At 39.0% G+C, this 12,654-nt stretch overlaps 1 protein-coding gene across 7 annotated transcripts in view; it reads right to left on the bottom strand.

Moving 5' to 3' along the window:
• Positions 1 to 10,927, bottom strand: part of AP3B1 (adaptor related protein complex 3 subunit beta 1) — a 208,541-nt gene extending 197,614 nt beyond the window's left edge. For 3 of the 7 annotated variants that reach the window (XM_059694255.1, XM_059694261.1, XM_059694257.1), the window contains exon 1: positions 10,635 to 10,927. In XM_059694255.1, coding sequence (XP_059550238.1) covers positions 10,635 to 10,762 — 128 coding nt within the window. In that variant the 5' untranslated portion in view covers positions 10,763 to 10,927. Of the gene's footprint in view, positions 1 to 4,469; positions 4,489 to 10,634 lie in introns of those variants that run through there. The other 4 variants (XM_059694259.1, XM_059694256.1, XM_059694262.1 and 1 more) reach the window with 4 other exon arrangements.
• Positions 10,928 to 12,654: the final 1,727 nt, after the last annotated feature.

The following is a 12,654-nucleotide window of genomic DNA, read 5'->3' as shown; positions in this document are numbered from 1 at the left end:
ACACAATTACTCCAGGAATGTGATCTCCTCTTTTTACACTCATTCCCTTGGTGTCTCATCCAGTCCATGATATTTAATACTATTACCTGATGACTCCCAACAATTGCAAACCTCCAGCTGTTCAGGCAAAAAACCTTGTGGCCACCCTTGATGTCTTTTTCTCTCACCTACCACATCCAAACCGTCAGCAAATTTTATTGGCTCTACCTTCAAAATACTGTATTTTCAGTCACTTATCTCTACTACCACCAACCTAATTTAGTCATCATCTTCTCTTGCCTGGATTACCTCCATAGACTCTTTGCAGATGTCCTTGCCTCAGATCTGCGAGTTCAGAAGGCAAAGTGATCCATTTAAAAAGTAAATTGGATCATTTCATTCCTCTGTTCCAAACCCTCCGATGGCTTCTGTTCTCACTCGGAGTAAAATCAGAAGTCCTTAAATGATTTACAAAGCCCAAATCAATCTGGCCCCTTAGGTCTCTGACCTTCTCATCTACTAACTTCCCCCTCCTCTTCACTCACTCTCCCCCAGCTATACTGGCCTCTTTGTTGACCCTCACACAAGTCAGAAATTATCCTGCCTCAGAGCCTGAGCACCTCTGAAGACTCTTGTATTCTTCTTACTGAACACTCTTCCCCAGACATCGGTATGTTACTCCCTCACCTCATTCAGACATGTGCTCTATTAACAAATTCTCAAGGATCTTTTCCTTGACCCGGCTTTTTCAAACTCAACCCAACCTCCACTCTCTCTATCCTATTTCTCTGCTTTATTTTCCTCCACAGTACTCCTTGTCATCAAAAAACCAACTATATATTGATTTGTTTATTGCCTATCTACCCTCCACTAGAATGTATGCTCCATGAGAGCAGGCATTTTGTCCACTTCTTAGTCCCTAGCATCAAGAACAGTGCTTAGCATACAGATGGCACTCGTATTTGTTGAATTGATAATTTCTAGTTTTTTAAAGTTGGGAGAAAAAACACAAGAAATAAACAAACAGGTCCCAAGTACCCTGGACTATAACCTCTTTGAAGCAGGAAATATATCTGGCATACAACAGGCACTTAATAGTTAATGACTGATTAAAACCCATTCTGCTCAAAACCCTCCAATGGCTTGTCTTCTCAGTGGAAGTAAAATTCCAAGTTCTTACCAGGCCCTACATAATCTGGTCCCCTTACCTTCTACTCTGCTCTTACTTCTCTGCCCTCATAGTACTGATTTCCCCCCACCCTTCACGACCACATTTTTAACCTAGGCTTTAAGAAATGTAGAGAAAACCCATTCCTAGAGTAAAGTTGGGTGATACATAGCTCTGCCAACCCATAATTTTGGAACCAGGCTTATTCATGAGTCTCTTCCTTATCCAGCTGCCATGCTAACTCACTCAGCTGAAGGATTAAAGACACTGGCCTCCAATTAGGTCTATTCCTACCAGAAATACAAATAATCAGCCCATCAATAAGCAGACATCGACCATAAATTGTTCACTTGTGTAAATCTATGAACTCTTTCCAGTTGATATGCTAAATAAGTCTTCCCTAAGTACACAAACCAGCAAATGTTATTCACAGTAATATGAAATATATGAAAATCATTTCTTCCTGATTATTCTACTTTGGGCTCTTCGCTTTAAATTTTGAATTTGGACTGCAGGCAATTTGTTTTTGTCAACAGTTCATTTATATACACAACTGCAACAGTGTCAAATTATTTCACTATAATACATTTGTCATACCATGAGCACTTTAACCTTTGATGCAATAAAAGAAGAACATGTCAACCAACCATCTGTCTGCCTTTTTTGTTTTAATCATTTAGTTCTACTATGTAGTTCTAAATTCTAAGTTTTTAAAAAATAATGTTTTAAGTAATGGTAAGATTTCAAATTTCTAGATTTCCTCCTCAATTTCAGCAAGTCAGTGATCTTAAAATATCCTATGTCAAAGGATGAAAATCCTTTTAACTGAATATTTGTTAAGATAATTTGTAAAAGTCAGAACTGACTCTCCTCCAAGAATAAAGCAAGCCAAGCAAATACAATGTAACACCTTTACAATCTGTTGGAAAGGAAAACTCTGCTTACAGGCAGTATTTCATCTTTTTTTGTTGTTTAATGGATAAAACCTTATTTGATTTTAACTGTATTTAAAAAATTAAATTATAGAAGGCCTACTTGAGTAATCAACCCTTTGTAAAACTAGCAGTCTTATTCACGTGAAGACAAAACAACTCATCCAGCCAGGAAGGCACTGCAGATACCACTACACAGTTTTTTCTCTTAATAGACAGACATCTTGGAACAAAAGACAGTTACTTAAGTGAAACATCAATAAATCATTGAAGTTGGCTAATATTTTATGTGCCCTTTGTAAATAAAATAAAGTAGGATTCAATTTACATAAAGGGGCGGGCAAAAAGAAGTTTATAGTTGTAAGCAAAACACAGAGTTAACAAAGCTATTGTAATAATCATAATCTGCATGTCTTTTTCCATATGAACTGTAGACCTACTTTTGCTCACCCCTGTAAATAGCATGCCAAGTATGTTAACATCTCCAGAACTAGAGCTAATGACCATAAATTTCAACCAGTTAGGCAGAATTAACAAAATAGATTTGCTATCAAAACTGGAGTTATTAGAACTCAGTATGCAACAGACTGCTGTATTTCAGAGGAAAGAGGGTAGAGGAAAATTAACCAATGAACTTATATGCATACTACAGGCCTGGTGCATGAACTCATGCATGGGTGGAGTCTCTCAGCCTGGCAGGCGATCGGGGTCGACTGGGGCCACAGGAGGTTGGCTGGGGGGAGAGGTCACGGGAGGTTGGCTGTGGCAGCGCACTGACAACCAGGCAGCAGCTCCTGAGTTGAGCGTCTGCCCCCTGGTGGTCAGTGTGTGTCATAGTGACCGGTCAACTGGTTGTTCGGTCACTTAGGCTTTTATATATATATATAGAGGCCCGATGCACGAAATTTGGGCCTCTGCCTCGGCCCCCGCTGCAGCAGCTTCATCTAGAAGGTCATCCAGTCTAATTAGCATATTATGCTTTTATTATTATAGACATGCACAGCCCCTAGACCAGGGGTGGGCAAACTTTCTGACTCGAGGGCCACAATGGGTTCTTAAACTGGACCGGAGGGCCGGAACAAAAGCATGCATGGAGTGTTTGTGTGAACTAATATAAATTCAAAGTAAACATCATTACATAAAAGGGTACGGTCTTTTTTTTTCAATAGTTTTATTCATTTCAAATGGGCTGGATCAGGCCCACGGGCTGTAGTTTGCCCACGGCTGCCCTAGACAGACAACAGTGTGGGGAAGGCCTGGGGAGGGAACAGGAGTGGGGTAGAGGGTATCAATGGGAGGGGAAAAAGGGACCATTGTAATACTTTCAACAATAAAGATAAATGCTAAAAAAAGAAAGAACTCAAGGGATTTAAATCTTCAGAACTTAAAGATGATGATAAGGACAATAGTATTGTTAATGTAAAAATATTCAAACCTGCCCTAACTGGTTTGGCTCAGTGGATAGAGCATCGGCCTGCGGACTGAAAGGTCCTAGGTTCGATTCCGGTCAAGGGCATGTACCTTGGTTGCGGGCACATCCCCAGTAGGAGGTGTGCAGGAGGCAGCTGATCGATGTTTCTCTCCCATCAATGTTTCTAACTCTCTATCCCTCTCCTTTCCTCTCTGTAAAAAAAAAAAAAAAAAAAAAAAATCAATAAATATATATATATATATATTTTAAAAAAATATTCAAACCTCTAAAGAATTTTTGTGAGTTTATTTGAGCCAAACTGAGTAGAATCTCAATGGTTGGGATAATTCTCCAGAGAATGGTGGTTTTTCACCTTGTTTTATATATTATAATCAAAAAAAGGAGCCATAAGTGGGTTACATGAAATCCATTGGTGACAGATTAGGGAGGCAGGAAAAAGCAAAACGGGTGGGGGGGAGGGGGAGGGAACCTCTGGGATTGGATAAAAAGTAAAATGATAGATAGACACTTCTTTTACTTAGGTGGGTGCAGGATAGCTAACAGTCAACAATCAACATGGTAACAATAACAGTGAAGGAATTTATGGTTCTCTGTCCTAGAGTCCAGGGGTCTGGAAAAAGGAAAGTTACAAGTTACTGACATTTCATAGGTGTGTTATCTTACATGCAAAAAGACAACAGGCTCAGTTAAGATAAAGACTGACCTTGTGCCTTGCCTGGTTTGGCTCAGTGGATAGAGCATTGGCCTACAGACTAAGGGGTCCCGGGTTAGATTCCAATCAAGGGCACATGCCCGGGTTGCGGGCTTGATCCCCAGTAGGGGGCGTGGAGGAGGCAGCCAATCAATGATTCTCATCACTGATGTTTCTCTCTCTCTCCATCTCTCCCTTCCTCTATGAAAAAAAAAAAAAAAAAAGACCTGGTCAGGGAAGATACCAGCTTAGGACATGACTACCTACCATAACTGCTTTTTAGTTAAAGTTTTAATTTCAGACCATCCTTTGTGGTTACTGTAGATCTTTGAGTTTGCAAAACTGCCATGCAGGCCTTCTCAGCTTGTCAGGTTAGCATGTGGCCCCTTTCATCCACAGTGTGCCATAGAAATCACTAGTGGATTGTATGTTCATGCCTGAAACCTTAGACTCCTAAGCACAAGAGAAAAGAATGCAATGAGGAAAGTCTGTACCTCTTCATAATATGCCAACATTTCAGCATCTCAAACTAAAACATGTTTGACATTTCAAACTCCAGCATTTCAACTTTCTTCAGTAAGTCATACTTTATATTTAAAAAGGCTTACAATAAATACCTTTTGGTAGGTATATTACACTGAAAGGTTGAGAATTATTTCACAATTTAATATTAGTTATATACTTGTAATACTGTTAGTTTTCACTGGCCTTATCTCGCCAACTAAATTCTAAGTTTCTTAAAGGCAAAGTAAAAATCTCATAATTATTTTGTATTTTTGTGCTGAAAACACAGAAGAATAAACTATAATCCCAAATTTACAAATAAAGATGTCTTTGAAGAGAAGAGAAATTTAAGAAATCCTGATTGTAAAGTTCATTTAACACCTATGTGACAATTCTGAGTCAATTAACCCTAGTCACAGCAAAGACTCAAGCAATGCTGACAATAACTGTAATGCAGTACAACACAACAGGGATACCAGAGCAGGTTTTCAGCCTGTATAAGGGCCTTTGAATCAGTCATGCTTTACTTTTCAGTACACTGGCTAAGGACATGGTAAATGTTAGAATCTGAATCATTCAATTGAATAAAGGACCTGGAAATACTTATTAAGCAAAATTATGAGCTGAACGCTTTGCTAAGCAGCTTCATATAAATTATACCATCTAATATTAGGTGATTGTGTGAGAGATTCCTCTATACAATATTCAACAAATAGTCATTGAGTCACTATGTAATCTGAGAATACTGAATGAGATAAAGTTATCAATGAGAAATACTAGGACAAGTAAAAACGAAGTGGAGCAAGCTTTGAACACTGAAACTATAAAAGTGCTGAATGAAAAAATTACAAAAATATGGTATACCAGTGGTTCTCAACCTTCTGGCCCTTTAAATACAGTTCCTCATGTTGTGACCCAACCATAAAATTATTTTCATTGCTACTTCATAACTGTAATGTTGCTACTGTTGTGAATCATAATGTAAATATCTGATATGCAGGATGGCCTTAGGCGACCCCTGTGAAAGGGTCGTTCGACCGCCAAAGGTGTCGCGACCCACAGGTTGAGAACCGCTAGTATAGATCCTAATTAAAATACGTTATAAATAAAAATGGAAACAGTCACACACAAAAAACAAAACAAGTTTAGAAGCTCCTATTAAGTGACATCTGGGACTGGTTTTCTTCATTTTTAATAAACTCAAGAACATCCCTATAAAAAGGTTATGCTAATTCAACTGCAATTCTGTATCCTTCCTTAAAGAGAGAAAAAGTAGTGGAGCTATATTTAGATTTTCTGTAATTACAGACAAACTACAGACCCACATAATCTCCCTAGGAGACTCCAGTGGAAAACACTAATGTTAAAGTTAAAGGGTTATATGAAATGTAACTTTCATGGCTGATGTTATAATAAAATTGACAATAAATAAAATTTAAGTTAAAAATAAGCAAGGCTTTACTAATGCAATGAAAATACACTGATGTAGTACTGACTATATCTTAACTACACAGGAAAGCATATAATCTAAACAAATGAGAAGTCCAGCCCAATTTCAGCAGGGACTAAAAATGCTACCTTTCAAAGTGTTCAGATGGCACTCCACTGATAAGTTACTGGTTGCTAAGGTCAGCTTTTAATTGTTAAACCTAATGGCCTCTTTTCAGCCTATATTCTATTTGCCCTCACTATGAAATTCCTAACATAGTTAACTATTTCCTCTTAACTTTCCTCCTAGCTTCTTTTTCTTTTTTTAATCTTCCTCTGGTTTCCTACCCCTCTGAGCACTGTTTCTCTTCCTAGTTCTTCTTCCATTCACACCTTAGGGACTTGTCTAAACTGCCTTTTCTTCTAACAAGAAAAGTTCTCCCTGGATGATTTTATCCATTCCTGTGCTTTAATTACCACCTACAATTCTAAATGTTGGTGCCCTAATCTGTATCTCAGCTGAAAATGCATTTTCTTTTGCAGTTCTCCTGGTTTCTACAAACTTTGTCTGAAGAACTCCCCCTTTCCTCCACCTAACAAAAACCTTCTCAGCCTTTAAGATTTAAAATGTCACCAACTCAGTGAAACTTTCACCAACTTTTCAAAATAGTGTTAGTTAATATTCTAGTTTAGAAATCACTTATCTCACAAAATAGGCAAGATTATCATGGAGATCAAGGAACTTGAACAAGGCAATATTACAAGTGGAAACCATTAACTTAAATCCAGATCTTCTCACTCTAAGTCCAATCTCTTTCTAATACACTGAGTTGCTCTCAAAAGAAACAAGATCAGAAAACTTAGTCTTACTATTCTTAAGAAAATGTCATTGGTCTTGTTGTTTCTTTCTAGAAATTAATCCCTAAGTAAATGTTTAATCCAGAAATAAAATTATTAAAATTATTTTTAAATTATACACACAGCCAAATGGTAAAGATAAAACAAGAGCTTCATTAAGTTAAAGAAAAAAATGATATAGGAAAAAACTAAAAGCAATAAAAGTTTACAATAGTCACAAAACAAAGGAATACAAAAAATTTAATTCTTTACATATTAAGTGAAGAAACTGAAAATCCTGAAGCCAATAATCTAATACACAGACTTGGTTAACCAATAAATGATATATAGGATCTTTCATAAAACCACCTAAAACTCCCTAATTATGGTTTTGTTTAAAGGGGAGAGGGAATAAATAAGACTAATAAATGTGATTAAATTTAGAAAACAAAAATCATCAATAATCCTGTGACTAGGAAGTGATTAGGCATGCTGGAGATGGTCAGTGAAGGATCAAAGACAGAGCTCTAGAACAAGAGGCCACAGAGCAGAATACTGGAAAGAGTCAGAGAGTTGAAACATTTTGCAACCATTATGAAGACTGGTTCAGGAGATTCATCAATGGTTGCTAAATACAGGGGTAGTGAATTTAATGAGAAGCAAAATATCTGCATGGTCTCAAAGTGTCCCCCCACAGGCAGATTATGGGGGGCAGGGGGAATAATGGACAACTGGACAAATTATCATGAAGATGGGTATCCTATGCCTCTGGATGTAATAGTCTGAGAAGGCCGCATCAGCTATGGTAGCACTATAGCTAGGGATACATAACATGAATCTAAACAAGAAGAAAAAACACCAGTAAACCCAAATTGATTATCATGCTATAAAATAATTGGCTTGCATTTTTCAAATGCCAAGTTAATGACAAAGACTAAGGAACTAGACCAGATTAAAGAGATTACATAGATTAGACAACTAAATGAAATACAAGATCCTGTACTAGAAGGGAAAAAATGCTAAAATAAAAAATTATTTATTGGAACAAATGACAATGCTGGATTACAGATTGTAGACTGTATTGATGCTAAATTTCCTAAATATAACAGTACTGTGGTTGTGCAAGAAAATATCTTCATTCTTAAAAAATACACACTAAGGTAAAGGGACATGAAGTATACAACCTAGTCTCCAATGGCTCAGAAAACATAATGTGAATGTATGTGTATGGGGAGAGAGAGAGAGAGAAAGCAATGTAGCACGTTTTAAAAAATTGTTGAGTCTGCATAGAAGGAAGTTTTCTGTATTATACCTGATTAGGCATCTTGGAAATAGTCCAATGAAGGATCATCATTTTTTGTAAATCTGAAACCATTTCAAAGTAAATCATCAAAAATTAGAGAAGAGGAACAGGGTAAGCTTTTATGCTTTTTACATAAATTTTGTCATTTGGCTTGTTTTTTTCTAAGCAAGAAATATAACCATTTTATGAGAGAATATAGGCTCAAAAAAGATTAAGTGACCACTTCCAGAACAGGAGTCTCCTTGTTTCTATACAACCCCATTATGTTGCAATTCATTGGCCAAAATGTTTCTAATTCCTGAAAGCTTCAAGTTCACACTGTCTACAGCTACTACTCAAAATCTTCAACTTTTAATGAGTTGTAAGGCTTCTCTAATAAAAGCACTATAAATTTTAGCAAATAGAATAGCATATCCATTATTTGTCATTGTTTGTATATTGTTTCGTGTTCACTTTTACAAAATCACATGGATACGCTATTCTATGCTACTTGAGAAAGTAGCGTATCCTAGCGCAGTGATGGCAAACCTTTTGAGCTCCGCGTGTCAGCATTTTGAAAAACCCTAACTTAACTCTGGTGCCATGTCACATATAGAAATTTTTTGATATTTGCAACCATAGTAAAACAAAGATTTATATTTTTGATATTTATTTTATATATTTAAATGCCATTTAACAAAGAAAAATCAACCAAAAAAATGACACGCGTGTCATAGGCTCGCCATCACTGTCTAGCGTCTAGGTGCAAATTCAGTCAGTGCAGTGTTCTAGGGTGTGTGTGTGTGTGTGTGTGTGTGTGTGTGAGAGAGAGAGAGAGAGAGAGAGAGAGAGAGAGAGAGAGAGAGAGAGAGATCTTGAGCAAATTAATCATTTGCAAAGTGGGATCAAAGAAGTATCTGGTCCCAAGCAATAGAATTGTTAGTCACACTGAATGAGATAATAAAGGTAAAGTATTACGTACAAATATATAAGCACTGAATAAATTTTAGCTATTTTTATTTTAATTCAACCTCTTTAAGTCACCTCAACTGGTCATAGTCAAAGTCATACATTTTCCCCCCAATATCTGATAAAATAGGATATCAGAGGCTCTAAGAGGAAAACATCTTAGATATTCACAAACCCGAAAAGTAATTAATTGTAAGCAAATCACATTCAAAACAGACTGACGCAGACTTATGGATTAATTCAACAGCTGAAACCTTTTGCTAATAAAGCTGTAGAGCTGCAGCAAGCTCCTTGTGGAAACAATCCATCATCTAAGAGCACAGATGAAAAGAAATTAGTTATCTTACTGTTAAATTTTTCTAACCGCAGAATAAGGAAAAAACAAAACAAAACAAAACAAAAAAAACCTGCATTTTATATGCTGCATATAAGATTTCAATCAGCTTCATACGGTCAAAATTTAATCCCAATTTCAACTCCTAGCACTGCCCTCTCTTGTTAGTAAAATTTAAATTTAAATTTAATTATCCGCTTTGGCACCTCCAAAGTCAGGAGCACAGGTACTTTACCTTAATTTAACATGAATCCAGTGACAACCTATTATGTGACCAAAGCTTTTAGTACTGACAGATTAAAAATAAGAAAAAATGTAAAAATGATGACAATAAAATGTAAAGTTACTATGATTCTGTAAGTTTAAACCCCCCTCCCAAAACAAAACCATTTGGAAACCATTTTTCGGTGGTACTTACATTTATTTCTCCTTAACTTTTTAAAAACAAAATGTATATTGTTTCGTGTTCATTTTTACAAAATCACATTATTAATTTATAAAATGTTAGGTTTGTTCATCATAACACTAAATACTCTCTAATCATATGCGTGTTATTGGTTGCGCCTGGAGGGGGGTCTGCAGGGCAAAGGCGATTGTCCGAGAACATCAACGTCTGCACAGTCTGCCCACTCACCGACGCCTGCCCTCCTTGCTTCCACTCCAGGGGTTTCCCGTCAGCAGCACTCACACTCCAGCTCTCCCCCTCACCTCCCCGAACTCGCCAATGTGCGAATTTCTCCAACTCTGATCAAACACGCAGTCAATGGCCTACAAGTGTTTAATCAAATTTCCGTGTCCCAGACCCACTCGGAGTCTCCGGGGATGGAACTGAAGCTCTCCAAAAGGTTCTTCTTTCACTCAAGTTTGAAAATTGCTAGAGACCCCCCCAAACTCTCTCCCCCGCACCTCCCACCACTCCCAGCTGACTCGCCCCCACCCTCCGGAGGGAACGTTACCGCCGGACCCGGACCCGGTGCGGTCTCGGGGCCGCCCCACTCCTCTCCCGGAGCCCGAGCCCGGCGCCCCCGGGGGCCCAACTCCTCGGTCCCATCCCTGCACCCCAAGCCCGTCTCCTCACTTCTTCAAATCGCTGCTGAAGAGGCCCACGGCACCGGAGTTGGAAATGGCTGAGGTCGCGTCCTGACCCAGCTCCGTGGCCTCCCCTCCCCCGGAGTTCTCATTGTAAGCGAAGCTGTTGCTGGACATCGCGGCGGTGCCGGCGGGGGTCGGGCCGGTCCCGCTCGGGGTTCTCTCCGAACAGCAACTGCCCGCAGGACGCGGAACAAAACTACTTCTCCAGCGGAGGGGCACGCGCAGGCGCTTCCGGGCTCGTCACGGCTGCCGAAGCCAACCCGGCGGGCCACCCCCTGCGCATGCCCAGTGTGCAAGCTGTCCCGAGCCCACCGCAGGCCACTCCGGCGCCGGCCTGGATTTCCCTTCTCCGGGTTTTTGCGGTACCTGAGAGGCTCCAGCCCCAGCGGTGCCTAAGGCTGGTTTCCAGGCTTTTAAAGTTCCATGGAAGGGAGGTACCCATTCTGCCCATTTTGATCCTATAAAGGAGCTTCCCAGACCCACGTGGCTCCTGCTGTAAACCAGTACCTTTCAGATTTCTCCTGAAACACCATTTACACACCAGATCAACTTTCCTAAACACTTCATGATCTCTTTTCCCATTTAAGCTGGTTTCTCCTCTCCCTCCAGCCACCCTGGGCCCTGCTTTCACAGCCACCCCAGGAACCTTGATCCAGTAGCCCTCCATTTGAATGAAACCTTTCTCTCCGCTGCATTTTGTAAGATGAGCATTACTGATATCCACACCTGAATTTTTTTAATACAAAAAAGGAGAGCTATATAATTTTCTAAATAAAATACGAAACAAGTACTAAATGCAAACATTAAAATTACCCAGTAGTTTTTTTAAAATATATTTTTTATTAAGATATTACATATGTGTCCTTATCCCCACGTTGCCCCCTACGCCCCCCCCCCCCCCATGCCCTCACCCCCCTGTTGTCCGTGTCCATTGGTTAGGCCTATATGCTTGCATGTAAGTCCTTTGGTTGATCTTTCCCCCTTACCCCCACCCTCCCCTACCTTCCCTCCAAGGCCCGACAGTCCAATCAATGCCTCTCCATCTCTGGATCAGTCCTTATTCATCAGTTTATGTTGTTCATTATATTCCACAAATGAGTGTGATCATGTGGTATTTATCTGCTCTCCAGTTCCATCCATGCTGTGGCAAATGGTAAGAGTTCCTTTTACTTCTTCCTCTTCTTAAAGAATACCTTCCAGCATTTCATATAATGCTGGTTTGGTGGTGATGAACTCCTTTAGCTTTTCCTTATCTGTGAAGCTCTTTATCTGACCTTCAATTCTGAATGATAGCTTTGCTGGATAAAGTAATCTTGGTTGTAGGTTCTTGCTGTTAATCACTTTGAATATTTCTTGCCACTCTCTTCTGGCCTGCATGGTTTCTGTTGAGAAATCAGCTGACAGTCGTATGGGTATCCCTTGTAGGTAACTGTCTTTCTCTTGCTGCTTTTAAGATTCTCTCTTTGTCTTTTGCTCTTGGCATTTTAATTATGATGTGTCTTGGTGTGGTCCACTTTGGATTCCTTTTGTTTGGGGTTCTCTGTGCTTCCTGGACCTGTAGGTCTATTTCTTTCACCAGGTAGGGGAAGTTTTCTGTCATTATTTCTTCTAATAGGTTTTCAATATCTTGCCCTCTCTCTTCTTCTGGTACCCCTATAATTCTGATGTTGGTACGCTTGAAGTTGTCCCAGAGGCTCCTTACACTATCTTCATATTTTTAGATTCTTTTTTCTTTTTTCTTTTTCAGTTTGGTATTTTTTGTTTCTTCGTATTTCAAATCTTTGACTTGATTCTTGGGATCCTCTTGTCTGCTGTTGGATCGCTGTATATTATTCTTTATTTCAGTCAGTGTATGCTTAATTTCTAGTTGGTCTTTTTTCATATCCTTCAGGGCCTCACTAAATTTATCGGCAGTTTCCATAAAATTCTTGAAAAACCTTATAAATGTGGCCTTGAACTCTATATCCAGTCGTTTGCTTTCCTCCATTTCTGTCATTTGTGACCTA

Source organism: Myotis daubentonii, chromosome 4 (genome assembly GCF_963259705.1).
Source record: "Myotis daubentonii chromosome 4, mMyoDau2.1, whole genome shotgun sequence".
Taxonomy (NCBI): Eukaryota; Metazoa; Chordata; class Mammalia; order Chiroptera; family Vespertilionidae; genus Myotis; species Myotis daubentonii.
Note: the sequence above shows the minus strand (reverse complement) of the source record. Positions and strands in the feature narration are given on the sequence as shown.